We start from the raw sequence: 27,239 nt of genomic DNA on the forward strand, positions 1-27,239 counted from the left end.
TGTGTGGCTATGTGAAAGCATTTTGTGACCCAAGTTTTGAAAGGTGCTTCATTAGTTCAGATGTTAATTTGTCATCTATGCCTCACACAATCTTCTCATATTTAAAATAATCTGTATTCAGTAGTACATTTCAGTCTGTAAAGTTGTAATGTTGATGTGGATTTGTTTGGATAACCACTGGGTTAGCATATTCTCTCTGTAATTCTCTCGTTGAAACATTTCAACAGGGGAAATCACATTTATTTTACAGCTTTAGCCACTAATAACTTTGCATATTTTTATCATTAACAATAAATAGATTCTGGGGGAGGTTACTAAGTGAAATACTTCAATCTGTTCTTCTTAAATGGATGTTTACATGATAACGAGTCAGTAATTGTAATCCAGTAAAGCACATATTTCCTGATAAACTTTGGCATTTTTAACAGTTTTCACCCTGTTCTTTTGAAAGCTTTGCAATTCTTCCACCGCCCTCTTTACAGAAAGCTCCCTGAGCCCCTGACCCGTGCTGTGCACGACTCCCACCCTCCTGCGGTCTTTTTCTTCGAAGAGGGCGCCGTTTTCTGCGCACAGCCGCGCCGCTGACGCAGCTCCGTGCCCCGGCCACGTGACTAAGCGCAGCGGCCTCTCCTCTCCTCCTCTCTCGGTCCTTCCTTCCCAGGGTTCAATGAGCGCTGTGTGGCCCCACCCCGTGTCTCTTCAGCGCTGTCTATCTCCTCAATGTAGGCTACTATTCTCGGAGGGGGAGAAAGCGGCAGAGAAAGGGAGAAAATAATAACCTCCAAGATTTGGTTATTGCTGTCTTTCACCTTCCTCGACCAGCGGCCAGGAGAGGAGCGGCCTTCACGGTGGGAATGTGCTGCTACAACAACCCCGCGTCCTATTTTTTTCTGAATGTAAATGCACATGTAGTGTCAAGCCTGTAGCCTGTTTACCCACCTCGGATTCAAGGGGAATATATGTTAATGTTTGTTTGTATGACAGACTGTGGGTGTGTAAACATATATAGGCCGTGTGTATAGGCTGTAAAACTGAGCCTGACAGCGGGGGTTGATTTTTCATCTGCAAGAAACGTGGATACATTTTGAGGGATTCTTACGTCTTGGTCACGTTCTCTTTTTCTTTTGTCATTTTTTTTTTTATAAATAGATTTTTCTCCCGTGAAAGGATTCTTCGCAGCCGAGCTTGGGGATTGAGAGAAAACAGACTATCGGTGCGCAGTTTTTGGAGGCTTGTTGGTGATGTGAGGGGCTGATAACACATTTCAGCAACAAAAGCGAGGGGCAGGGAGAGAAGGCCCTTTGGAGGAGAAAACACAGCAAGGAACTGCCATCACAAATAAGGAGGACAAATTGGGGGATACTGGCTGGTTTCAGACTTGGAGGTGGTTGGTGATCCAGACGGAAAGACAGCCGCAGTGAGTTTGGAGCTGTCTTGGCCTGATTTGATGCAGAGAATAAAGAGGAGCCGGATGACGACGGAAGCAAGGGGAATATCACACATGTAGCTCGTTTGGCTGTAAATATTATTTCCCTTCCTGTTGTCCTACTGGTTCCCCGACGAAGACAGCCGTCGGGGAGACAGATAGATAGATAGCTCGTATAAGTATACACCTACGGAAATGTTTGTTATGAAAGGTGACGTGGAGACGAGCCGAGCCACAGCACGGGCGAGCTTTGCGGACACGCCGAGTTCGGCTCCTTGTCACGGGCAGCAGTGAGACGCAAGACCCGGGCTTTCGGAGATGCAAATTAGGCTGTTTGTGCTGCCTCCGTTTGAGGTGAAATCCTGCCTTTTGGTATCGTAACAAACGTTGTGGATTATAATTGTTTTACCCGGTTGACGGGAGGGGAAGAGTTTGAAGACACAAAGCAAACGCTATTCTGCACGTGAAGGAGGAAAAAGCCCGAGCAGCATTCAGCAAACTGAGAAGGCGGCCTCCGTGTCGTCAGCAACAGTATCCTGCCCTTTTTCTGACAGCAAAATACGCTTTATGGACACATAATATCTCCACATCGGCACCACGGATAGTTTTTGGAGCAGGCCAGGATCGTTTTACGGTGTAAATGTGGGTAACATTGTCGCCAAATCCGCGGGTTAAACGAGGGATCTAGACTAGTTTATTTTTATTTATTTATTTTTCTTTCTACATATCCCCCCCTCACCCCACCCCCCTTCCACTACTTCTTCCTCCACCTCCTCTTCCTCCTCCCCTGGACCCCCTTTTTTCTTTTTTCTTGCGGGAAGATGGGTTGTTTGGGCAACGGTAAGACCGAAGACCAGAGAAATGAGGAGAAGGCACAAAGAGAAGCAAACAAAAAGATAGAGAGACAGCTCCAGAAAGACAAACAGATATACAGAGCAACACACAGACTACTACTTTTAGGTGAGTTTGGCTTCTTTCTTCTTCTCTCTTCTGGACTTGCTGTTTTACAGACAAGGCCTCTCGTTTTTGCACAGTTGACTCTGCTTCCTCCCTGCATAACCTTCTGGGATGTTGTTTTGGGAAACATTGTCAACAGTGTGACTGCCATTGCATAAGGCTAAAAATGCAGCACTGTGCTGGGCTTTCAGCATGTTGCTGTCAGATTAATAGTCCGCAACTGTCAACACTGAAACATGGGAGACTCCACTGGTGGATTACCATAGGATAACCAGCCACTGAGATGAATTAAAATGGGCTTTACTGCCCTGTACAAATCATTTATGCATTAATTTTAACAGAGCATGTGCTCCTGTAGCAGCACAGCACAAACAATGTGCTCAATTTAGCCCTTATCCTGCATTGGGCCCGAAAAGTTTGCTAAACAAACAATATTGGAACATTTCTTGCCAGCTTATGGCTGTGTAGCTCAAAGGGTGACTTTAGATGTAATGTGACTGAAACATAAACAATGAATCTTAGTTAGTGGAGAAACTAATGTGCAATATGTGGCCATGTGTAAGAGTGGTGGTGGGCTGAGTCTCTGATGTTACATAAGAGACAAATAAGAGCTCCTAACTCCCCTTTTCCCTCATTTACAGGTTTATCAGTACTAAGAGATTGTGGTGGTCTTTGTAAAAAATCATAACATTTGATGAATACAATACTTTTGAGCAAGCTGGTATTTATGTTGGGGGGGTGGGGGTGACTCAGGGAAAGCAGGACAAGAGCCACATGAAAACCGAAACAAAGATATGTGCCATAAAGTTGGCTCCCCTTTATGGTATAATATTCTGTTTGTGGAACTGCAGGCGTTTTTTCTGGAAGATATTTGTTATGTATGAACATTACAGGGTCACTCACGATTTCAATCGAGTGCAGCTGGCTAAAGTATGCTAGCCTTTGTGTTGAGAATCAATATCTCTATCATAACAAAGCTGACAGGTGACAAGTTTCAGTGGCCACCAGAAACCAAAACATGGACTTTTTATTTAGTCATTTGTCATGTCGGTCTTTGTAGTAAGTTTGGTTTGCAAACAAATGCCTATCAGTTATTTAACTCCTAGCATGCCTGTGCACAAAGTTTAAATATGCTCATCACTGATTTATGCTTCTTGATCTGATTGGAGTTTACAATTCTTAATTCCCCACTAGATTAGATTGTCAGTTTAACTGGATTAACCATCATCGCATTAAACTGTTAATAGGATTTTGGCCCATGTTAGCAGGGTGTGTTTCACGGATTAATGAAACAATATGTAGTCCACTGAGGGGTAACGGATCAACTACAGCGAGACGCTCAATAGCAAAGACAGCATTTTTCCAATCCAAATTGATGCATTGTATGCCAACAAATGAATGTAAAGCAACTTTATTGATAACAGGCCATGGAGCATAATTTCATAAGCCTGAAATTGTTTTAACAGAATCCTTCCTACAGTGTAGATAACTTCCCAGATGTTGAAACAGGGCAGGAGAGTGCTTTTAAAGTAAAAATAGCTGACTCTGAGGACAACTACTAACCAAGATTAATTCAAGAATTTAATTTGCTGTTCATAATTGAGGAAATTTGAACACAACTTTTGCATTCAAATGCAATATCACTGGAGTATCTGCAGTTTAAAAGTATAGTCCAGTGCGCACAAAGCTCTGCAAATGTTTGTTGGCTGCTGACAGTTATCTGTCATCAAGGAGCAATAAATCAAACCAGTAGTTTTGCATTCTGCCTCTGCGTAGAGTTCATGATTTATACCTAACTGGTTGTGAGCGCGCTGAACATTTTAGATTATCAGGGGGAAAAAAACAGGAGAGCTGTCACTGTGGCATGAGGTCATCTGTCAGATTTGAGAACATGATGTTATAAGTTTGTGGATTGTATGCTGAGCCACCAAAATGCCCAACTTTCAGACTCTTCTGTGACCGCTAATGCATCTCATGAATGTGAAAGACTTGCTTAATTATCCCAATGTAACTTGCTGCTGAATTTCTATTGTTTTTTGTTTTTTTTATCGTATAGCACTGTAAGAATTTCATTCTGCTTTTTCTCGACAGGTTTTGTATGCTTAGAGATAGAGTTGGATATAGAGAACAGTCATCATGAGGATCTGTTCTCATTATCTTTACTTTAGAGAAACTTTGTATTAGCTTAAATGGTTCGTGAGGATTGAAGTTTGTGTTTAAGTGGTGCTTTTACAAGCTTACAATAGGACTCAGAAGATTACGACTCAGTGTTTGATTTTATGTACGAAATATTTGGATCCCTTGTACAAGAAATTAATTTCTTTTTTTTTTTTTTAAATGTTTTTTTATTTAAGATCCATCAATAATTTCTTAGCTTCACTTCAGTTGTGAAGCTTGAAATAAGATGGAAAATAATGCACTCTAAAGGCGTTTAGGTAGTGCGACAGAGCTGCGACTCATGAAAACTCAGCTTTAAATTGCTCGGTCTTCTCATAGTTGTGCATACAACAGGTTTGACATTACAGAGCAAGAGCTGTGAGTTTCATTCTTACAGCAGACGCACATATGTAGGAACCTGCAGCTTACAGCTAACTACCTAGCAAGGCCACATGCCGCCAGTTTCAGTTTGTTGGCAAACAAATGCAGTACATACAAGCTGTGTGCAGTACTGAGCAGCAAGGCTCTTAAATTAAAGTGACAATTTTTTAAAGACATAATGCCCAGATTAGTTTTTGTAATACTCACTGATGTATTTATTTTCAGATACTTTAGTGAAAAAAATTGATTCAATATTCATGTGACCACCCTTAAAACAGTAACAGCAGCTTTTAACACTATGCAGCAGATTGGTGGTTCAGGATCTTGGAGAACTTGTCCCAGTTCTCAGTGTCAGCAGCCTTTTCATGGGTTCCTTTGCCCATTTTCCTATTTATTCCCTAAAAATAGTGAAGTTATTATTAAATCTAGACATGAAAACATATTATTTTAATGACATCATTATGTAGAATAATCCAGTTTATGTCTTTCAAAGATGCTTTGTATAACAGTCTTTGTCTTTTATCAGATTTTTTTCTCCGTTTGTCCAAATTTGAGCATGTTCAGTCACAACCAAGCAGGTTCTAGTCAGGTGTACCTCTTGTATCTACATACAGGAAGCAGAACTTAAAGTGGTGTTGCATACAAGCTATTGTCCACATCCCAGCTTTGTGTGTGTGAGAATATTGCTGTCATATTATCCTTCATCAGTAAAATTCCATCCTCTTTCCTCAGGAGCTGGAGAGTCAGGAAAGAGCACTATAGTGAAACAGATGAGGATCCTGCATGTCAACGGCTTCAATGCAGAGTGAGTATGAATAAAAGCCAAGACGTAACTGGACTGAAATGTTACAGACTGAGTGCTCCATTCCTTTAAGATCAAGAACCATGTTGACTTGTAGAAAACCTTCAGTCCAGGCTGAATCTGCACCTCCTCTCTAACTCAGCTGACCTGAAATGTCAGACTAATGTGTTACACTGAGGAATCGTCTGTGATGCTTCTGTTGGCCGTAAGCGGAGTTCGTGCTTTAAGCGTGTCGTAAATTTAGTCAACTGCTCAAGTCAACAAGGCTTCTGAGTGACCCCACTGCAGATGCATGCATGCGACCTAAGATTTGTGTCCATGTACGCACTACAGCAAAAGTAATAGTTTCTGGATGTAACTCCAGTTCTGTGTTTGCACTGAACCTGTTCTCAGGAGAAGCTGCTTGGAGAAATGCATGACATTCAACACCTCTGTTATTAGTCATTTAAGAATTCCGACTATAAGGACATATAGATGGTGTTTTCTTTCCTAACAAACAAACGCAGGAGCTCCTCCTCTTGCTGTCATGAAGTTGCTGTTTTCCTCCCTAATGCACATGCGTGGATTGGTTCAACATACCTGGTCATTGCATCCACTCCAAATGTGTTATGATGTCCTCCGTCCAGCCGGGGTCCATTTGTGAATGGAAAAACTGTTTTGACCATAAGAACTCTGTCATTTCATGTCAGTAGCTGCAGACAATGCAAATATATTCGCCATTCAAGTCCCATATCATTAATAACTTAACCGGGCCACTAACAAAAATCACTGATTAAAATGTTGAAGCCGTCACAAATTTGAGTTTTCAAAGTTTACCTGACTTTATTAAAGGGGTCTAAATATCTTCACTTTCATCCTCGCATTGCCACACGACTGAGAAGATGTAAAGCTTCACGTATCTACAGGAAAGTTATAAACAGTCAATCTCAAGATTTTAGGATTCTGTATCGCATCATTTAAATGAAGATGTTGTTTTTCCAGCTTGTGATAAATGACATTCTTTGAGGGGTCCTTTCAGAGTCGTACAGCCGTGTCGACCCATCTGGATGGCTCTCAGTTTCTGAAGTGTGAACTTTATAGTTAACTGAAATGAGGTGCCACCTTATAAGAGCAATGTAGCCTGCTAAACCAATATGAATTTAGTCCACAATCACCAGCAAAAGGAATGTTGTCATATAGCGACTGCTCTTATTTTTTCAAAAGCAGCATGTTGTGGCTCAGTCAGGCTTCAGCAGAGCAGAAATGGAGGATTTTATTCTCTGCAATCAAGGCCTGTAGCATTAAGTTAGTTTTTTTATGATATTCTACTTATTTTAAGTTATTTTAGTCATCTGATTATTTTGGTTGAAATGTTCTTTAGTCAGCTCATCCCATATAAAGCAAATGCTGGTGCAGGTTAAGTAGTCTACTCAGTGTTGTTGATTTATGACTGAGCCTTTAAGTTAGTATTTGACTATAGTTTTCAAATGTTGAGCTCCTTGATGTCAAGACCACGAACCACTTAACCCAATAAAGGAAAATGTTTTTTTTTAACAGAGGTCAGTGATGATTGTAGTTTAGCTTAGTTAGCAAGCCCTCGGTTAAAAGAAGTGTCACGCCTGTCGGAAAGTCTGATGGAATGGTTTAGATGCATCGCTGCATTCGTCTATTCTTTCTTAAACCATAGTAAAACATGCATCTGTAATGACTCTTTTAAAAGTGGATCAGTGAGGTGAGAATGAGTAAACATTAGCTGTTCTCTTTTTCTTGTGCTTTGCTTGTCTCAGTCAGCTAAAAGGAATCTGTGTCAGAGGCTAGGCGTGTCTGGTGGTGGTCATGTATTGGTTGGGACGGAAGCATCTTTGCAAGGTTAGATTAGAAAATCAGCACCTAAGGCGGACTAGAGCATATGACCCAGTGCATGACTCCACAACACTGAACTGTGTGTGTGTGCGTGTGTGAGTGTCTGAATATACATGTCTGTTCATGTTCCGCCTCGCGATGCATGAAATGCAGTTTTTTTTTTTTAACGATTCCAACGTTTTGACCAGTCGATTTCGATTTTCTCTCTTGAGAATGATGACTGAAAGCGTTCAATAATTTTTTTTCAGCTTTTTGTTTGAATTTAGAAGTCAAATGTGTGATTTTTATTATTAAATCATTGACATTTTTTTCCCCAAAACTGCACCTTTGTCACTGAAAATCCAAAAATAAAGTGCTTCGGGTTACTGCACCGACGTATTTGTACGAGTTAAATCTAAACCACAGCAGATTATAGGTCCTTGACATTGGTCTCTCTTTTTTTTAAACACCTCTCAAAATAGAAAAGTTCACTTGATATTGGGACAAACCATTTGTTTCTGAATACCTTCAACTTGAAATGAATTGCACCAGTGTCCAGCATAACATTTTTTGGGGGAGATCTTTGCTGTAAAAGACCTAATTTCTATTCTTCTATTCTAATGTCACTATGCCATCAAAGTCACTGATTTCATACTTTAATTATAAATTACTTATTAATATTTATTTATAATATTTATATTGGTTTGCTCAATGATCCGAGGCAAAATACAAGAAAACCAGAATGTTCAAGGCTATTATAAGTGGTCAAACTACAGCAGGGCTGCACCATAGATACATTAGACAGTATTAATGCTGTCTAATGTCAAATTTACAAAATTGTCTGTTGTAGTATTTGCATCGTGTCTTTGAGAGGACTCTAAAACAATAATTTATTGAGGTTATGTGTTTGTGTTTAAAGATTTCAATGCAGTCTCCACATCGTTGCCACCAGTGTTTTCCAGCATAACCTGTTCAATGAGAACCTCCCATCCGTGCAATTAATGCAGTTCTTGATGTGTTTTGTCAGTATTTTTCAAGCTCTAAAGGCAACTCTACTGGCACGACACAAGCGGATTCATATTAGACTCAAGATGGGACTTGTTTTGAAGCAGAAGCGAGTGGGCATGACAACATGCGTGCCGAACTGCAACTTGATAATTGTAACTATTAAATGAAATCAGTCAGTACATTTCCATGCTCCCTTTTCATGCCATTGAACTACTCTCTTTGTCTCTGTATACAAGCGCCGGAAGGGAATTCATTTATGTCTGACTCCGCTACTATCATGGCAATATAACCTTTTCCTGCCTGTTAGTATTGGGCTTTTTCTGGTTGAACTGTGACGTCACCGAATAAAACAACTGACACAATTTAGTTGGTGACAAATTGTCAACATGTAGAGCAGCGGATTGGACAGCTTTGGTACCTTAATACTTTACCATTTTTTTACAGATGAGGTGCATGCTGTCCCTTGTGGTTATTCTCTTTCGTCCAATTAAACGTATATTCGCAGGAATACTTGCACTCCCACTTGTATTTTCGAAACTTTAAGAAAGTCTATTTAATATGATTTCAGTTGTGCTAACATGTTTACATATATGTTAAGATTGATTTTAGTGGGATTACCACAATACTTGTTAGATTATTTTAACTTGAATGATGTAAATGTCCTGATGATTTGTCTCAGAGAGTAGATATCTGAACTTGAATGAGTCAGCTGTTTAATGGGGCAGCTGGAGCTTCGAGAGTAGCACAGCCGGTAAATTACTGAACAGAAACGTAGGCAGTGGACAAACCTGCATGGAAAGCCTTTTTTTGTTGCTTGTTTTGACATTAGATTTGAGCAGGTCAAATATTACAAATGACCAACTTTGGGTGTTCCTAAGGCAGTAAAGTGTGCAAATGTGTGACATAAAGACACTAAATTGGAACATGACGAGTTCGGTGATGACCGATTTTCAGTGAATGGGTAAGTAGGTGGTTTCTACTGCTTGTCAAATTTAGGAAAATTAATAAAGGACATTTCTACATCTTCTTTTACCAGTGATGATTGAACTGTTCTTGGACAAGACAGCTAAGTTCCAGCTTCACCACTGGAGCTTTGAAGTGGTCAGAACAGAAGGCTGAGGCTCTGTCACCCCACCTTTTTAAAAAAAAATTTTCTTTTTAAAAAAGCTCTTGTAAAGCTGAATTTATACAATACATCTCATGTCCAAAAAATTGAAAATGAGCTGAAGTAGCCTGTTCCTTGGAGGTGGGAAGAACGTCAGTGTCCAGAAATAATTCCTCCGTAATGAGCCATCCATTTTACTTCATCTTTTTTGTATAAAAATGCAAATGCATTGTTTGTTCTGGCATTTAAATCTTGGTGATATTGTTACTTCTCTTTTTTGAACTTTTGGTCTGAAATCCTCCGTTTGGCATGGTGGAGTAAAGCTGAATCCTCTTTGATAATGATAATAGGTTTCTTTTTACTTTTGGCACAATTTTAGACTAAAATAATTATTTGTCAATTGAAAATGGAATTAATTTAAAGTTTTCAGTTGTAGTCCTAAAAAAGAAATGTATCCTGCGATGCTTAAAGTTGAATGGTTGGATTTAGAAGAATCACAGGATTTCTATTTTAAGCGGCTAAATTTAACACAGTTTTTTAACTTGAATTAGATTATTTATCCCAATATTTTGCTGACTAAATCCATATTGTCAGTTATTCTGGGAGCATCTTAGCCTCGCTGCTTAAAATCTGAATAACATTTTATTTACAATATTTACCTCATTTATGCACAAAAATTATTTATAAGAAAGTAACGTAAAATTGAACCTTAAGATAAATTAAAACGTAAGAAAGTACATATATATTTATATAATAATTTTGCACTGTTGTGGTGTCCTTTGCAAAGTTTCTCTCCTCTGTTGCAAGTCGTCATTGTGCATGCGTGTCTGTGTGACACGGAGTGGAACAGAATACATAAGATGAGCTGATTACAACTTGTCATGTTACTGAAATATTAACTTCCCAACATGTGTTAATCTGTTTAAAGCCAAAGATAGAAGGTTATTAATACCAAATATCAAAAAGTCGGGCCAAATTGTATGAATCTGGTGGCTGCGTTGAGGATACATGACTGCAGAGATTGTTGTGGGCCGAGCACTGTCGGGTAATGTTACAGCTAAACCACAAAACAAAAAGAAGAGGAAAAAAAATGACTGGGCAGGAGAGGCACAGAAGCAAGCTGTCTCAAGACTGGAGAGTGTAAACACACAACCATGTGATTTATAATGACTATCAGGTTGAAAATGTAAACAGGGCCTTCTCAATCTCCCTTCTAACCTGATAAACTCTGTCTTACCCCCTTCTTTTCGCTCTTTCTCCCTCCTCTGTTTGTCAGAGCAGATTGACCTCACAGGTGGTTTGTTTTAAAAATTGAAAAGAAATGTTTCTTTTTTTGTGAGGTGGGGATAGGGGGGGGGGGTTGATGCCAAATATGCTGGAGAGCAAATGTTCAATGTCTTGCATGTATGAATGTGAGTAGTATTACAGCAACACGGCAGCTTTTTGGCAGGATGAATGTGTATCCACTTTGTCTGAAATGTTGTTAGTTTATTTCATGTTTGAGCAGCATCATGCAGCCCTGACAAAAAAAATGTTATCTCTTAGGTGAGGTTGTTGGGGTATGGTTCCAGTTTTGTTTTTGCTAATCAAGGATTCACGTTGCACTTGTTCCAGTAAACGGATTGACTCATTGCTAAAACTGGCAAAGGTGTTTCTAAATGTAGAATATTTATCTCACTCATTTTGCATGCACATGGCCCAGAGTGGCAGAATCTGTGTCTTAGAAAATAAAACTTGCAGCGAACCGTGAGGTCCGTCTTGCCCGTTGCCACTGATGTAGAACTGTTGTAAACACAATGCGCTGTTGTCCTGGCAGGCTCAAGGTGAAAGATAGACTAACTGGCTCTCTGGTTGCCTTTATTAGAAACATTTCTGTCACAGAGAGTCCCAAATGTCTTGTACACACAGCTATCATTCACAGCAGACATAATTTCGCCACCACGCGTGCCAGTGAAGGTCTATTTACCCTTCCAGATCAAAAACAAACTCAGTGCAGTGTACTGCAGTGCACCCAGTCAGGACAACATGGCTATCCTCCTCTGTGCCCCCCTTTTTTTTTTTTTTTTATTACTTTTTGATACTCGACACCTAAACTAAACAGTTTTAAGTTCAAGTGAAGAGATTATGCCTGTTTTCCTTTCGTAGATAGAAATCAGTTGGACAGATTTTTGTGTTTTGTCCCAACAACTTGAGGTTTGGGAGTCCTCAGTGGATGTGACTAAATGTAATTTACTGTCAGTGATTAGCTAGATTTTATCCTTAATTATGTGGTTTTGTTTGTTTGTTTTTTTTTTCCAACTTAATTTATGTTAATAACAGCTGGTTTTTTATCCCTGTTGAACATTTTTGGAAACTTTCATGTGTCGCAGTTAGATTATTTTTTCATTTGTAGTACTTTTTACCGTTTTCAATAATGATAGATTATTGCCGTTCTGGTTGTTTGTGAATCAGTGATAGATCTATGTACTCTGTGAATTTAGCTGTTTCTGCTGAACAGTGACCGCCCCGAACATAATTTCCACTTTTTTTCTGTTTCAGAGAAAAGAAGCAGAAAATTCAAGACATCAAGAATAATATTAAAGAGGCTATTGAGGTAAGTTGTCATTATCCTTTCTGCTTTTTGTAGTTCTGGTTTAGATCTTTATACAGGAATCGATTGACTGTTTTAGATTGAGAAAACATGGCAAGTAGTCTTGTTTTCTGTCGAGTATTCAAAAATTCTACTCCCGTCTTCAGTTTTGGTGCATCTCATCTGGGTTTGTGTGTTTGCGACAGACTATTGTAACAGCCATGAGCACCCTGACACCGCCGGTGCAGTTGGCGTGTCCACAGAACCAGCACCGGATCGAATACATCCTCAATTTTGTCAACCAGAAGGACTTTGAGTTTCCATCTGTAAGTAGCACAATATCAGAAAGTGTTTTCACTGTCTGCCCTTGTTTTTGCTCTGTTGGCCAACGTACGTCCTGTTTATGATGACAGTGTTTCAGTAAATTAGATGCATACTGGACCTAATGGTTCTCATTCTGATGCAGTGCAGTGTTGCAAAGGACAGCAAAACAACACTCGTATGGCTCGAGGGCATCATGTGGCCTGCAGTTTTAACTATTGTGTAATTAAGTTTTGACCTGCTACCTACATTCTGAAAGCGGTTATGAGTTGGGCATTTTTGTAACAAACGTTTCCTCTTTGCTGCTTCCAAAAGCGGGGCTAAATGGCAAAGTTTGATTTAGGATCTGTTTGTAATCTTGTCAGTCGTCAGGAGTGATAGAATTCTAGTGTGTTTGTGTTTCAGTGTGTGATAGAAGGCATAAGTTCCAACAAGGGACCCCGTAACTGACACAGAGGTTTGCTAATGACCCCATGGGTAGGGACTGTGTGGGTTTAGTGTTCTCAGTGGGGCGTTCCCATTTACTAATTGTCCAGGCCAAGAGACTAAACTTCAGAGCCTCGGTGTTCATCCACAGCCACCTGTGGGACCAACCTTAATTCAATTTTCAATTCACTCAGTCTCACCTGTTGTTCATGTCGTCATGGAGGCATCTGCTCGCCTGTAACCCAGTAACAGTATGTGTTAAAATTACACCACACTGAACAGTGTTTTATTTTAGTCAGACCTGAAATATCATGGTGCTTGAAAGGCAGATTAGAAGTGTGGGCCAGTTTGAATAGGTGTGGCTCTTACCGGCTAAAGATAAGTACTGCTTTCACTTTTTTTCCCCCCTAAAGAACACCCTTAAATCTGTGCTTAAACAACATCTTAAACTTTTTCAAGGCTGATGTTCATTCTGTTTATAAGATTCCTTTTCTTTTCTTTTCAAAGCAAGACACTTAAATCAATTATCTAGCTATAACACTGCACTGAAAGACGAGGGACATAACAATGACATAACAGACAGACAATCAATGAACAATCAACACAAGAAACAGACGTTACATAAAGAGTAGCAATACGACAGTGACAGGGTAGAAGGCCAGAGACGTTAAAGTGACAAACCAATACAAAGAAAGTAATGAATGCAAAAGAGAATGATCGAGAAAGATTTGACTGGAAAATAAAGGTTTAACGTTACGATGATTATTTCATGTGGTACTAAGGGAATGTGACTGTGTTTGTGTCTGTGTAAGCTGTGTGTGACCCTGGCCATAGCACATACCGTCAAATCCACGGAAAGACATCTAGGACAAAATTAAAGTTCCTCCTTTCTCACCCTCCCTCCAATACACGTGTATATATTTAGAAAAATGAATGAATTCATAGATAAATAGATAGATAGATAATCATGACGATAGCATTAAGTCCAACCCATGAGCACAAGAGTGAATGAGACACCGGGATGCTATAAGGAGGTGGACAACCAGGGTAAGGTGAGGTCAGTAGTGGTTTTAGTCTTGATATTTAGTTTAACTTCTATCAATTACTTAAATTTTTTTGGCCCAACCAGGCAGGAAAGAGCTGATCCAGTACATGATGGTCACCAACATGACAGCTCCCAAACCCTAAGAAAGGAGCCCGTCTGTTAGGGAACCAGCAGACAAGTTATGACGATTTTTTTGATTAATCAGTGGAACATTTAGACCCAACCCTCTTTCCACACACTTTCTGTTGGTCAGGAGCCCCACAAAGCAAGCCTGGTCCCTGCACCACATTTACAGTGGACTGCACTGAACTAAATGAATGAATTAAACTGTAATCAATCAATTATTCAGATTTAAGCATGGTACTGACCGGTTGACAAAGTAATGAATCAATTGAATGAACAAATAAATAAATAGGAAAGATAAACTGGGGTTGGGAGGAGGGGAAAAAGGAAGACAAAAAAGAAAAAAGTGGGGGATGAGTTAAACACACAGCGTAGCCATAATGATAATGCAAATGAATTACAATATTAATGATCATGAATAATTTGAGGATAACGTCAATATTATTAAATATGGTAATCTTGGTAGATTTATTTTTAAATGTATGCATTTAAAAATAGTGGAAATAACAGCAGAGGAAAAAACTTACTTTTATAGTACCATATATTGTCATGATAATGTCAATAATAATTACAAATGATGTAATATTAAAGATGATGTCAGTGTTGGTAACCCTCACGGTGCGAATGTATTTAGGCAAATATAGATGGTTTTTTTCATGGCAGTACAAAATAAGTAGAAACATTGAAGGTCTGTCAAATATTCAAAGGATTCAAGGATAAATCCCACTTGCGAAAATGTGAATTGAAAAGCAACAGCTGTAGAAGGGTCAGCTATGTTCGAACAAAAGCCATCTCTACCTGACACATTGATTTATTCATTTATTTATTAACATAGTGGCATTAGGCTCACACTCCTATTCGGAGTGAAATATAGTTTGTGAGCAGACAGTCTGACTCAGCAATGCTTCATTAAGCCACATCTGCTGTTACAGGAATCAGATGTGTGGGTTTTTACATACTGGATGTTCTCTTCTGCACGTTGGGTTCCACTTAACTGTTGGGAAGCAATTATTTGTTGCTGTTTATCATCAGTTGACTGTTTGACTTGTTGAGTTGTTTTTGACGGGCACTGCATAGTTTCCTAGTTATAAAGAAGAATGGCGAAAGTGTATCTCGCGTGTCATTGGAAATTGTTTCCTACTTTGTATGTGTAATTTTGCGTGTTGTCACACATAGAGTGCAGTTACTTTCTTGGTTCAACAGTGCTGCGATTCTGTGACCTTTAAACATTTTAAAGTTTTATTCTGGACGAGCAACTTAATTTTAAGAGGCGTGTCAGAGGTTGAGTTAGATTAGTGGGAACTGTGCCGTGATCAGTAGTGAGCAAAGTCAAATTATATGAAGAGCTGGGAATCAGCGTCAACACACAAGTCTGTTTGTGTGTGTGTTATCTGAAATGATCTGACATTCAGGGTCTCTGAACAAGTGAACTGAGCAGTTCACACCCATGATTTGTTAGCAGAAACTTCAGAAATATAAAGATTTTGAGTTGGCCCATTTTGTTGAGGTATTTGATAAGTTCAACTCAGTTCAATAATACTGTATTGGTCCCTGAAGGGAAATTAGTTTGCAGCAGTATGAATTATATTTACAGATGTGTTATTTTTATGGATGGATAACTAGATTACCTTAAATTAAGATATGATTAAAACAGTCGACAAACTTTTAAAAGGTTGAAGTGTAGCAGAGAGGTGCAGAAATCTTCAGAGATCACTATGAATGGATGTTGCTTTGTTTTGTTTTAGCTTGGCAACAACTTAGCTGATAGCAAGTGATGCATATCCAGGTAACACATGTCCAGGATTGCATAATCTTTTGTTAACCAACACTGCGCTTCCTCCTCCTTCACTGTTACCTTTAGTTTGTCATATCAGCAGCCATGTGCCAGTGAAACAAATAATACAGCTTTCATGGTATGACTGCTGCTTCCTGATCAGGGGTCCAAGCTTTTCTGTTTTATCTCCCAGTGATCTCGCACTGCACTTGACTATTGAGGGAAGAAATGGTTTAAACTTCTTCCTTTCTCTCCGTTTTTCTCCTGCTTTACATCCTAGACACCTCCTCCGGATTGGGTACTTATTCCAGGCATTACTTGGGCTGTGGAAAGCTCAGTCAGCTGCTCCCACATGCAAACAACGTCCCGTTACCATGGTAACGTGTCATAACAGATGTAAAAGAAAAAGTGGCACGATGACCAGCAGAAATCCTCTCAGTAGGGCATCAAAACCAGTGTGGAAAAATGTTTTTAAGAAACATTGTTTTTGCAGAAAAAAGCTCATAAGGAAATCTCAAGATGATACAAAGAAAGACGCAATATTTCCAGAGCTACTACAGCACGCCATCATAAAGTTATAGTTTGTAACATACGTAAGTAAGAATGTCGATAAGGATGGTGGAAATGGAGGAGAAAAAAATGTTCACTGACGGAAATCTTAATCAATGCCAGCGTGTCTGTAAGTTTCTGTGAGTAGTGAGGTGCCTCTCTTTGCCTTCACCCCTATTTACTTTGGCATACATGTACACAAGCATCGCCCTGGCGCAACGTACACTGCATGTGGTGTCAACAAAAACGCCATGCACCTGTTGCCCTCAGACACACATCATGGACAACAGACAACCTTGTCAGATTTTCTGTCACATCTGTCATAGTAGGTGCACAGCAAACATTCAGAACATCTCTCCTACTTGTAGGTACATGTCCTGTATATGATTCACTGTGCATTTACATCACTTGTTAGTCGACCTTGTTAACCAAGAAAAGGTCTTGGTTCCACCAACATGAGACAGCTGTGTGGGGTTCTTTTATCATGAACGAGTTTTTTCTCCGTGCATTTGATAACACCTGTAAATATGCTCAGCAGAAAGGGTGAATATTTTAGTTTGTGACTCTCCATCAGTGTCCCAGCGTTCTGCCTTCCCTCTGTCATATATTTCTGTTTCCTTGTCCCTCCTCAGGAGTTTTACGATCATGCGAAGACATTGTGGCAGGATGAAGGGGTCCGGGCGTGCTATGAAAGATCCAACGAGTACCAGTTAATCGACTGTGCACAGTAGTAAGTATATGTCTGCCTGCTGAACTTCATAGTGTCATAACTGTTCCACTTAGTTGCACCTGTCTTAATTAGAGACGACTTTCCAGTTCATTGAAATGCAGTATAACAGCTTTGCAGATAAGATTTTTGTTAAGTTTCTGTTATGAACAAATGGCTTCAGCGTCTCTATGTGCAATTTTGTTTTTGTTTTAATTTCAAACAGAATGATGTGGAACTGTGCTGGGTGTCATGACTTTGAGCCGTGGTCACAGCATATGGATGATGTGGGCTTTCGGGGTGTAACTCATTTTCATTACTGATTGCCTAACATAGTATTGACTCGAGAAACCAGTTAAACTACAGCTGAATGTTTGTGGGTTTTTTATGGCTGTCGAGTAGTTAATGAGACGGACCTGAAACCTGTTGACAAAATCTTGAGACATGTTTTAAACAATGTGCTTCTGTTTAATTGGAGTTCATTTCTTTGTACCATTAAAACAGGAAGCTTTTATCAAATCTTTTGAGAAAGCGTGAGTCATAGTTTGTAATCAAAGGGAGTCACATTTGTCCTGTTTCTAGTAATAAAGGTTATCTAGATTTGATGGGCTTTGTGTCAGTTAAGAACACACAGGCTGGGATTTCCATTCATGACGATGATCCGGCTGTCAATATTGATTAGGCCCATAAATCCATAAGATTATGCATTTTAGTCTTAATTTCTGTTAAGTGGGTTTGAATTGCACCCTGTTATTTAGGGGGAAAAAAACAATGAAAATGGTCAGCTGAGGTAGTAAAAACTGCCTAGCTGGTCAGTTCACATTTCATAAGAACATAGCTTTACTGCAGGCTCACTGGAGTCAAACATGTCACCCACCAGCGACTATCAAAACTAATTTCACCCCCTCCAACACCATCAGTCAGTTACTGAAAAAGGAGTGAATCATGTGATCAAACCAAGCTGAGTCAGACAGGTTCAGATGCATTTTGTTCATTAATGCAGTTACTGGATAACTACATTAATTGTGGATTAAATAACCACCTCATTTATAATACTTAGGTTATTCAGAGCCACAGCACAATTTCCCTGAAGTTATATCCACATAATATTTAATAAACCTAATAATTTAATCTGTGTACGAATCATCCAGGACAACGTTGTAACCCTTGAAGACCAGAAGCAACATATGGAAATGCAAGGGTTTATGTCTAGACAGCAGCTCGTGTCATAGTTGTTAGTGTCATCGTATCTTTTTTATTTCAGACAACTTTGAAAAAATAATAATAATAATTCTATAGTATGAATGAAGTCCCATTTTACTAAAGCCTAATGCAAACTTTGAACAACTATATTGCAGCTTTTACAACTTTCACGCGTGCAATTCGCAGGTCTTATTGTGCGTTTGACCCCTGTTGGATGCTTTGTTTAGACGGCTGTCCCCCTGCTTTGCATTGTGCTGTGTAGTTTAATGCATGTCACTGATAAACCTGAGAATCACACGAAAGTACCTGTCTGAATGAGGTACTACAAATCGAGTTTCAAGCAGTAAATAGTTCATGTGTAAATGCTAAAAGAGTTGGCTCTATAGTAGCATCTAGTGGCAGCTGTAGGATACCACTACATCCTTTGTTACCCACCAACTAATTTCAAAAATATTTAAGCCTCCATAAATAAGTTTTTACTTCACCCTCCCTTTGTGTTTCACTTTCAGGTATAAACCATCCGTCATATGTTGAGTCAGTACATTGATAGCACCTACATTAGCAAGATGTTCATCCGATTAACAAACATATTTCTCCTCCGTATATGTGCCTTTCTGGCATTTTTATCTGTTGAGGAATTGAGTACTTCCAACAACTCTGACTCATTTAACCAAGTCAAGGCAGGACAGGACAAATCTCTGATCGTGATCTTTAACATTTTATGTGTACACTCAAATGATGCATCGGTTGCATTTTTGCATTTTTTGATCTGTTTTCAACAGTTCAGAACTCATAGCAGAGTTGCGTCTTGTTAACATTTCCAAGGCAAAAGAAGTAAAATAATGAAGGAGTCGTGTAATAGCAGCAGTTTGTAGTGTTTGGGAGCAAACATGGCCGAGGCTGAGTCATCTACAGATAAGAGGATGTTTAGAGGAGGGGGGGGTGGCTGGTGTTTGAGGAGGATACCTTTGCTGCTCAGATCTAGAGTACGAGCCTGTAGCCTCGACAGCTTTTTACCGTTGGATTTCCATTGGTTAATATAACGTGGGTGTCATTTATGCCGGTAGATTCTTTAGAACCTTTAAGACTTTGAAGTTCTGGGCGAAAACATATTTTTTAAATGAATGTTTCCTTCAGGTGGTGGAGATGGTACAGTCCAACGTTTGGCTCCCTTCCTGTCTCACTCACAGATCCAGCACAAAAACACAAACTCATCCTGCTCTTGCCTTCTTTCACTCCTCCTCCGTCTTCCGTCTCTCCATCTCCATCCGTCTGTCCTCTCTCTGGAGCAACTCCAGCTGCACAAGATTGGGAGCTGATAGACTATTAATAGCACCTGTGGTTGGGTCTCCATGGTAACTGTACTGCAGGCCAGGGCGCCGGAGAGTTATTTTTGAAATCTGCTCTGTAATGTCAGACAGACGCCACTACGCTTTCATCCTGTCTCTGTCTCGCTGTCCATGCTGATCTGTTTATTTAAACAGAATTTGGGGGAAAAAAGGTTTATTTTTTGTTTGTTTTTTATTTTCAGTATTTTGTGTTTTGTCCATTTATTCCTCATAGATGCCTCATTCTCCCTCATATAAATGCATAACAGTAAACACAGTTCTCTAATAGGAAATGTACCCTTAAAATGGATTTTTCCCTTCAAGATTTGCTATGTTTAGGAGAGCTGGATTTTGTCTTGTTAAGCCTAAAGATTATTGGTATCTATACACAAGTGAATAACATTTTTGCATATATAGAATTCTTTTTAGACATCCTGATCACTTCTGGCTACGTGCAATCTTGCAATCTCTTCTTCTTGTTTTAAATGTTGCAACAGGTTGTTAAAGAGACTGGTGCTCCCTACATCAGAAATGTGCTGTCATGCCTGAGCCTAACCTGTGCAAGATGTACAATAAAAATTGTAGAGAAGGAATCCACTATCAGCTCAAGATCCTAATAACTGTTTCTCACCTTGTTGTTTTATTTCTGTCTTTTCAGTTTTCTAGATAAGATTGACATTGTGAAACAGAGTGACTACACTCCAACAGATCAGGTGTGTTAATATGTTGATATCCCTGATGTATGTATATATTTAGATTCTTTTTTTGAATGCAGTATAAATGTTAAGCTTTTGGAGTAACGATATTGTTGAAATTTAATGGTGTACATCAGCATTGAGGAGGAAATGGGAAGTGTGTTGGACGTGACTTTTTTAATGTTAAAGTAAGGTGCCAGCCTCGTTATAATCTGTTATAAGCTTTGAAATTTAACACTCTTCGCCACTCTGTCTAAGATGAGTCTTATGTAGTCATTTTATCCCCAAACTTGTCTACAAAAGGCCTTAAGTGAACACAGAAAATAAAAAAACATCTCGCAGTATGTCCCAGTTTTTCCCCTCGATCTAGAAAAAAATGTCCGGGGAGGGAACAGAAGTCATTTGTAGAGTGTAACAGCTGGCCCAGATCTTCAAATGTAGGCATAAAAACAAACCCTGTAACTTGTGTTAAAGATCAGTTCTGTTGTTCTTTCTGTAATATTTACAGGATTTGCTTCGGTGCAGAGTACTGACTTCAGGGATCTTTGAGACAAGATTCCAAGTGGACAAAGTTAATTTCCAGTAAGTAAGAGCAATGAGAAGTGGCGTGAATTTACTTTGTATGTGGAATTTTCTTACACAAAAGGTCCCTGTGCTCAGGATACACACAAATGAATCATCTCTAATATAAATTTCTCCACATGATGGCAGTGTTTTATGTGTTTACACCAATATCTTGTGTGATCCACACAGCATGTTCGATGTCGGTGGTCAAAGAGATGAACGCCGGAAATGGATTCAGTGCTTTAATGGTAACTTCTGTTAATTTCAGCTTGCATCATTTGTCTCTCAGCATGCCTCTTTTAACTCTGTTGCTCCCTCCTTCTCAGATGTAACGGCCATCATCTTCGTAGTGGCCAGTAGCAGTTACAACATGGTGATCCGAGAGGACAATCAGACCAACCGTTTACAGGAGGCCCTCAACCTCTTCAAGAACATCTGGAACAACAGGTGAAGGAAGATGCTGTATCTCTCTGCCTGTTGAATTCTGTCACACTGCAGAGATGGTGGGAACGAAACATTTCCCAAAGTGTGTCTCAAACTGAGTCCAGCTTACAAAATCAGAAGGCTTTTGTACAACATCAAATTTTTGTTAATACAGACAAAAGGGAATCCTTAGTCTTTTGTTTTTATATGGTACATTTAATTGATTTCATTTGATCGTTATTTTTCCTCTAATTTAAGCCAAATCATTCAGTTGACAAATCATCCCCAGTCAGTTGTATTTAATTAGCTCATTCAAAACAACTGCAGTTGATACAAAGTGCTCTCCATTCAGGATTAATAAAAGGACTAAGACCCTCGTTTTTTTTTTTTTTTTTTAGATATGTACATGATAGTTTTGGTGGAAAAAGGGTAACTAACCCTACACGGTATTTCCAGCCCCCTAAAATCAATTGTAGTGGAAATGATGTAGCTCCCTACACACTTCTGAAATGCAAAAGACAGGAATGCTTAATCTAATTTAAAATGCTCAAGATCTTTGACAGTGTGTTTCACATCACTGCATACATCTCACACAAGCCTTTTTGAAACATGCACGACAGCCTTCAAAGTATATTAGAACTTACTATATTATATAATTGGGCTTCATGTGAGAATGCAAATGTATGCAACATTTTCTCTGGACCTTTTTTCCTACTGACTTAGTAATTAAAAGTAACCTAAACATGACTGAGCAGTACGTTGGGAATACAGCAGGTTCTTGTCTGCAGCATTTTAGAGAAGCAGTTATTTGTGCTTCTTTCTACTGACCATTATGTCACCTTCCACTAATTTGTAATACTGTGCTGCATCCAAACACATATGGTATTGATATCAATCTGAAACGGCCTTTATCACAGATCAGGTGCCTCACCTGTTATTTTTATGTACTCTAAACAAAAGACTGTGATTTTGCATCATACTTTCCACATCATATCCTGATCCATGTGCACTCCACACAGGCACCACTGCAGAGTATTTCATCTTGTGAGAGCACATCTCCACCAGAGAATATCTGGCTGTGAGCATTAACGTGAGAGAAAGTTTAGAACTAATTCCTTGCATATTCTCCATAAATTTTGTGGTGTTTATGAGTTGAAACAACTTAAGTAAAATGCTGAGGTTGAAATGTATTTATCGTTCTTCTGAATTTCAACTAATTGGCTCCACTCTGTGTTGTTTCACTTGTTAAAACAGATGGATTTTTTTTATCTCAGTTAACTGGAATTGACTCATGTTGCAGTCTTGAAATAGTTATTGTTTTTGCAGAAATTAACACTTGTAACACTTGTAATGTCATTTCCTAACACATCTATCATCCGCTTTGGGATTTATTTTGATGATGGAGCTCTAAGCAGTGATTCTCTCTGATTCTGTTCCCCTCATCAAAGCACAGTTTAATACTTAAACACGTGATCTTAATTTTCTTTTTATGTTTTGTTTTTTAGGTGGCTCCGGACCATTTCTGTCATCTTGTTCCTAAATAAACAGGACCTGCTTGCAGAGAAAGTGTTGGCAGGGAAATCCAAAATTGAGGAATACTTCCCTGAATTTGCTCGTTACTTCACACCTGATGATGGTGAGCAGTCACTATGTTTTTGTCCACTTACTAACCTCCTGCAACCATTAATGTTATTTATACTGGTTGCAGTTTTATGTCCACGGTAATGCAGATTATTAACGCAGGTTTTGTTAAGAAGTTCATCTTTAAATATCAGCAGCATCCATTTCGTAACTATGCAAGTAGCTTGTTTGGGGGGTTGTCCAGATACCCTAAAAATACCTTTGCCAAAGAAAAGATTGGTTTCCAGTTTTGAAAAATTTGATTTGTGCATACTGTTTCCTAGTTTTTGGCAGTAAAAGTTATTCACTATTAAACAAATTTGTTAAGACATGAACAAACTCTTGACTGACCAAAACTAGATGTACAGTCAATGAAATGGCCAACAGAGGTCATCCTCGACAAACCCCTCGATGTTGCTCTGTTTACCCTCTTAATCAGAATTATACTTGTTTCTTACTGGTATCTTTATGTGTGATCTATTCATATTTGTATTGTCTTCACCTTAGAGATTTGTTTTATAATAACTTTGGCTCATTTTCCTCTGTCTGACAGCGACACCAGAGCCTGGAGAAGATCCTCGTGTTACAAGGGCAAAGTACTTCATAAGAGATGAGTTCTTGGTAAGTGAATAGGCATGACTTTTAACAGATTATATCAACTAAACCTTTAATAAGAAGTAACTTTTGTGTGTGTCGGTCGAGTTAAAGAAACGAAAATGGAGCAATTGTTGCTGTAGGAAAATAGATAGTTTAGCTGCTGTTAGTTTTCAGTACACGCAGTGAAGGATTGTTTGATTTTCTTTCTTCTACAGAGGATCAGCACAGCAAGCGGGGATGGTAGGCACTACTGTTACCCCCACTTTACCTGTGCCGTCGACACAGAAAACATCCGCCGCGTCTTCAACGACTGTCGAGACATCATCCAGAGGATGCACCTGCGGCAGTACGAGCTGTTGTGATGGGACGGGAAAGGAGTTCACCAAGAACCTGAAAGCAGATCGGACTACAGAAAAACACTGAACCCTGATGTGTGTGACCTCCTGTGATAGAACGGGGGCCAAAATGCACATAAACATATATTTACACACACAGACACACTTTCAGTAAACACCCTGAACCCAGAACTGCCCCTGACGCAAACGCCGTATCTGATGTAGACAGAGCTGTTTGGATGAAGGGGTTTCAGGGGCTACCACATAAACAGACTTGGATCTTCACCCTCAGCATATTCCAAACTCCTGACCTTGACATCATGTATTGTCTCCCATACATGTTACCTTCCCCCTTCTGAGAGCCCAGAGTGGCCCGATCTGGCAAGTTTCCTGCAGTTGAGATTGTGTTACTTTTTTTTCCTTTTTCTTTTTTTTTTTTTTCTCTGCCCTGTTGATGACAACCAAGAGAGCTAAAACTTCAATGCAACTGGGAAAGAGATGACTGTTGAATTACTGCAAAAAGAGAATAAATGTGTCACGTAAAATAAGCTGAACACTGTATCTAACACTCAAAAAAAGAAAATCAAAAAAAAAAAACACAAGCACTGTGCTCAGGACTCGACTTGAATTGTGTTCACCAAACTTTCCTATCACTTACAGACATCTTTAGATCCAACCACCGGCTCTGTTGCACAGAACAGTATCACACCTGCTTATTAAAGGACAGCATGACCAGAGTGAATCTGGAGACACTTCTGCTCTGTTGACAAGGTGTTGCGGTGCCCACTAATTTATCCCGAAGGGCTTTGAGATTAACTGGATCGAGTGGCTGTTCAGCCGAGCCCCGAGGAGCATATTTACTACGAACTAAATGGACCAGGGGTGTTTTTGTGAGACTACAGGTTGGGCAGGGCTTCGAAAATGGGACACATCTGACTCTGATGTGAATTTCTTTGACGGAGTTCGGAAAACGTTAGACGGGGACGATAACGACTTCTCCACAGAACTGCTTTGCCACCTGACTCTGCCTTGTTGGTAGTGGAGCAAAATGTGAGGAGGATTATATTGAATTTAAAACAAAAAAAAAAAGAAACAAAAATGCCAACTTTTATGGAATTTAAATGGAGGGCAAAAAGCATCCTTCTACAGTACAGTACCATATAAGTTAATGAGAACTTTCATCCTGTTTAACTGTCTCCACAGCTGTTTTTGTCTGTGTAGACCTTCGTGCCATTGTGCCCTGTGCGCTCTTTCTTTATCTTTAGTCTGTCATTCTCTGCCTTTTTCCACATCTGACACTTTTGCTCACTCTCCATCTTCATCCCCACATCCTGTCATTTTCTTCTCCTCCCTCCCCCCCAGCACCGCCTTCCCATCGGCACTTTCCTGGCAGTGTTTATTTGTTCTCGGAAAAAATTGAATATAATAATCCTGGACTATGAAAAAGAAGATGACAGCAACCAGAATTATTATTATTATTATTTTTTGTATTCATGTGGTTAAACAATCTGCCTGTACCTCCCTACCGCCCCCCCCCCCCCCCCCCCCCCGTCATTCCTCCATCTTTCCCTCTGACCTCTTGCTCCTTTCTATGTCTGTCTTTACTTTACTGCTGAACTATTATTCTTGTACAGACTGTAAAATGTATTATTTTGTACAACTTTATTGAAAAAAAAAAAAAAAACTTTTAGAAGATCCCTGTGCCTTGATCACGACTGTACGTGTGTAATGAGCTAAAGTGGGTGTCATACTGCGCTGTATAGCTTGGCCAATCCCCTCCTAACTCCCTTCCTCCCTTGCTTCCTCCTTCTCTTTCTTTATCCCTCCCTCTGTTTCTCTATCTTGCTCTTTCCTCTGTCCTCACTCTTCCTCCTCGGAGATAGCGGGCAACCATTTGTAGCTTTTGTAGTTTTATTTCTCTTCTCCTGTCCTTCCCATTCTCTCGTTATGATTTAAATGTCTATTTTTTGATCCATATACCCCAAAAAGATAAATATATGAAATGTATATGGGTTTTAAAAAAAAGTATTTTATTAGAATCAAATGAACCTTGACAAATTGTACACTTGATAGTGTGCGTATTGCTATAACTTAAATCCTTTCAACTGAAGTTGTGTTCGGGTTTCTTTTGTTTTCCTCCGTTGACATCTGCAAAGAACATTCTGAAGAGCTGCACACAAGGTGATGGATGCAAATCGTCACTCGTCTTTCAGTTAATTTTTTTTTTTCTTCTAAAAATCTGACAAAAAAAAAAGAAATTAAGTTTCTTGTTTGATGAGGAGTGCCAGGAATGTTCCTGCTTTGCCTTGCTCAGCAGAAGCAGCCTGGTAAGTATTAACATCTCCCAACTCGGTGATGTGTACATCAAATTAGGGTCTTACCAGAAGCTCTAAGAAGTAAAGTTTGAGGTTTCTTTCCGCGCGGCGGTGCGGGTGACAGCTACAGGTCTGACATTGGTTTATAATCGCAGCCACAGACACAGGAAACGCTATGCTTTATCAGAGGCTGCATTTCTTTTTTTTTTTGCAAACTTATCCTTAAATTTTCATGAGTCGGATGGGATGTTGTAAATCCATGCCAGAGGAAGTGAAGCTTCCTGTTCGTTTACCCATCATTTCCTCTTCAGATATGTAAAGTCTGTTTATTGGAACAAAAACCGCAGGTTGTAAGGTCTGTTTGTGACCAAAGGACGTTCAGGTTTCAAGTTCAAGTGTGGCGATTCTAGTTGAAAGCTAGATTACATCATTTAAAAAAAAAAAAGTCATCTCACTTTCCACAGTTGTACCTAAACCCAAACAGAGTCAAAAATAAAACAATTTATCTCCGTCAGTGTTACCATACCAACTCCCATCTTTCCATTTTTCAAAGATGCCAAATATATTGGGCTGGATTTTTGGGAAATGTGTATAGAAGTGCATCTCTATGACACTTGCATCTTATTGAATGTTGCAGCTAGAAAGAACACTGGGATTTGAGTGTTTTAACTCCAGACTCGTGCAGCAAGTCGGTTCGTAAGCTTTTATCTCGCGGCTCGTTTCATTTAATTTGTTTTGTTTTGTTTTATGTCCTAGCGTAAAGCGCTTGTTGGGAATTTTCTTCAAAATGCCCAAGTGCCACTTGTGCCCGAAACCTAACACCAAAAACCTTCTTGAAAAATAACATTTAATGGAAACTTTTTGAGCTCCGAAATGATGACTGTGTAACTAAAAGATCCAGCTGAGCTTTATCTACTGGATTTGATTAAGTCTCTTAAGAGTCCTTCCTGCTTGAGTTGTGTTACAGCTCAGGTGAAGTCGAGGTGTTT

At 39.4% G+C, this 27,239-nt stretch overlaps 1 protein-coding gene across 2 annotated transcripts; it reads left to right on the forward strand.

Moving 5' to 3' along the window:
* The first annotated feature begins 652 nt into the window (after positions 1 to 652).
* On the forward strand, positions 653 to 26,045 carry gnas (GNAS complex locus). Of its 2 annotated transcripts, XM_072366518.1 has the most exons (13): positions 653 to 2,068; positions 2,248 to 2,386; positions 5,654 to 5,726; positions 12,196 to 12,250; positions 12,433 to 12,552; positions 17,097 to 17,194; positions 20,360 to 20,414; positions 20,905 to 20,978; positions 21,150 to 21,208; positions 21,287 to 21,407; positions 22,889 to 23,019; positions 23,557 to 23,624; positions 23,816 to 26,045. In XM_072366518.1, exons 2-13 carry the CDS (start codon positions 2,248 to 2,250, stop codon positions 23,960 to 23,962), a joined length of 1,140 nt encoding a protein of 379 aa, XP_072222619.1. In that variant the 5' UTR covers positions 653 to 2,068; the 3' UTR covers positions 23,963 to 26,045. The 2 variants fall into 2 exon arrangements, with proteins under 2 accessions (XP_072222619.1, XP_072222618.1); XM_072366517.1 differs by having other exon boundaries at positions 653 to 2,386.
* Positions 26,046 to 27,239: the final 1,194 nt, after the last annotated feature.

This window comes from Leuresthes tenuis, unplaced genomic scaffold, assembly GCF_036924035.1.
Source record: "Leuresthes tenuis unplaced genomic scaffold, fLeuTen1.0.hap1 SCAF_16, whole genome shotgun sequence".
Lineage (NCBI taxonomy): Eukaryota > Metazoa > Chordata > Actinopteri > Atheriniformes > Atherinopsidae > Leuresthes > Leuresthes tenuis.

Coding starts and splice junctions, on each gene's coding strand:
- gnas (XM_072366517.1), top strand. CDS start 2,248: ATGGGTTGTTTGGGCAACGGTAAGACCGAAGACCAGAGAAATGAGGAG. Junction 5,727..12,195: donor GTCAACGGCTTCAATGCAGA/GTGAGTATGAAT, acceptor TTTCTGTTTCAG/AGAAAAGAAGCAGAAAATTC. Junction 23,625..23,815: donor TCATAAGAGATGAGTTCTTG/GTAAGTGAATAG, acceptor TTTCTTCTACAG/AGGATCAGCACAGCAAGCGG.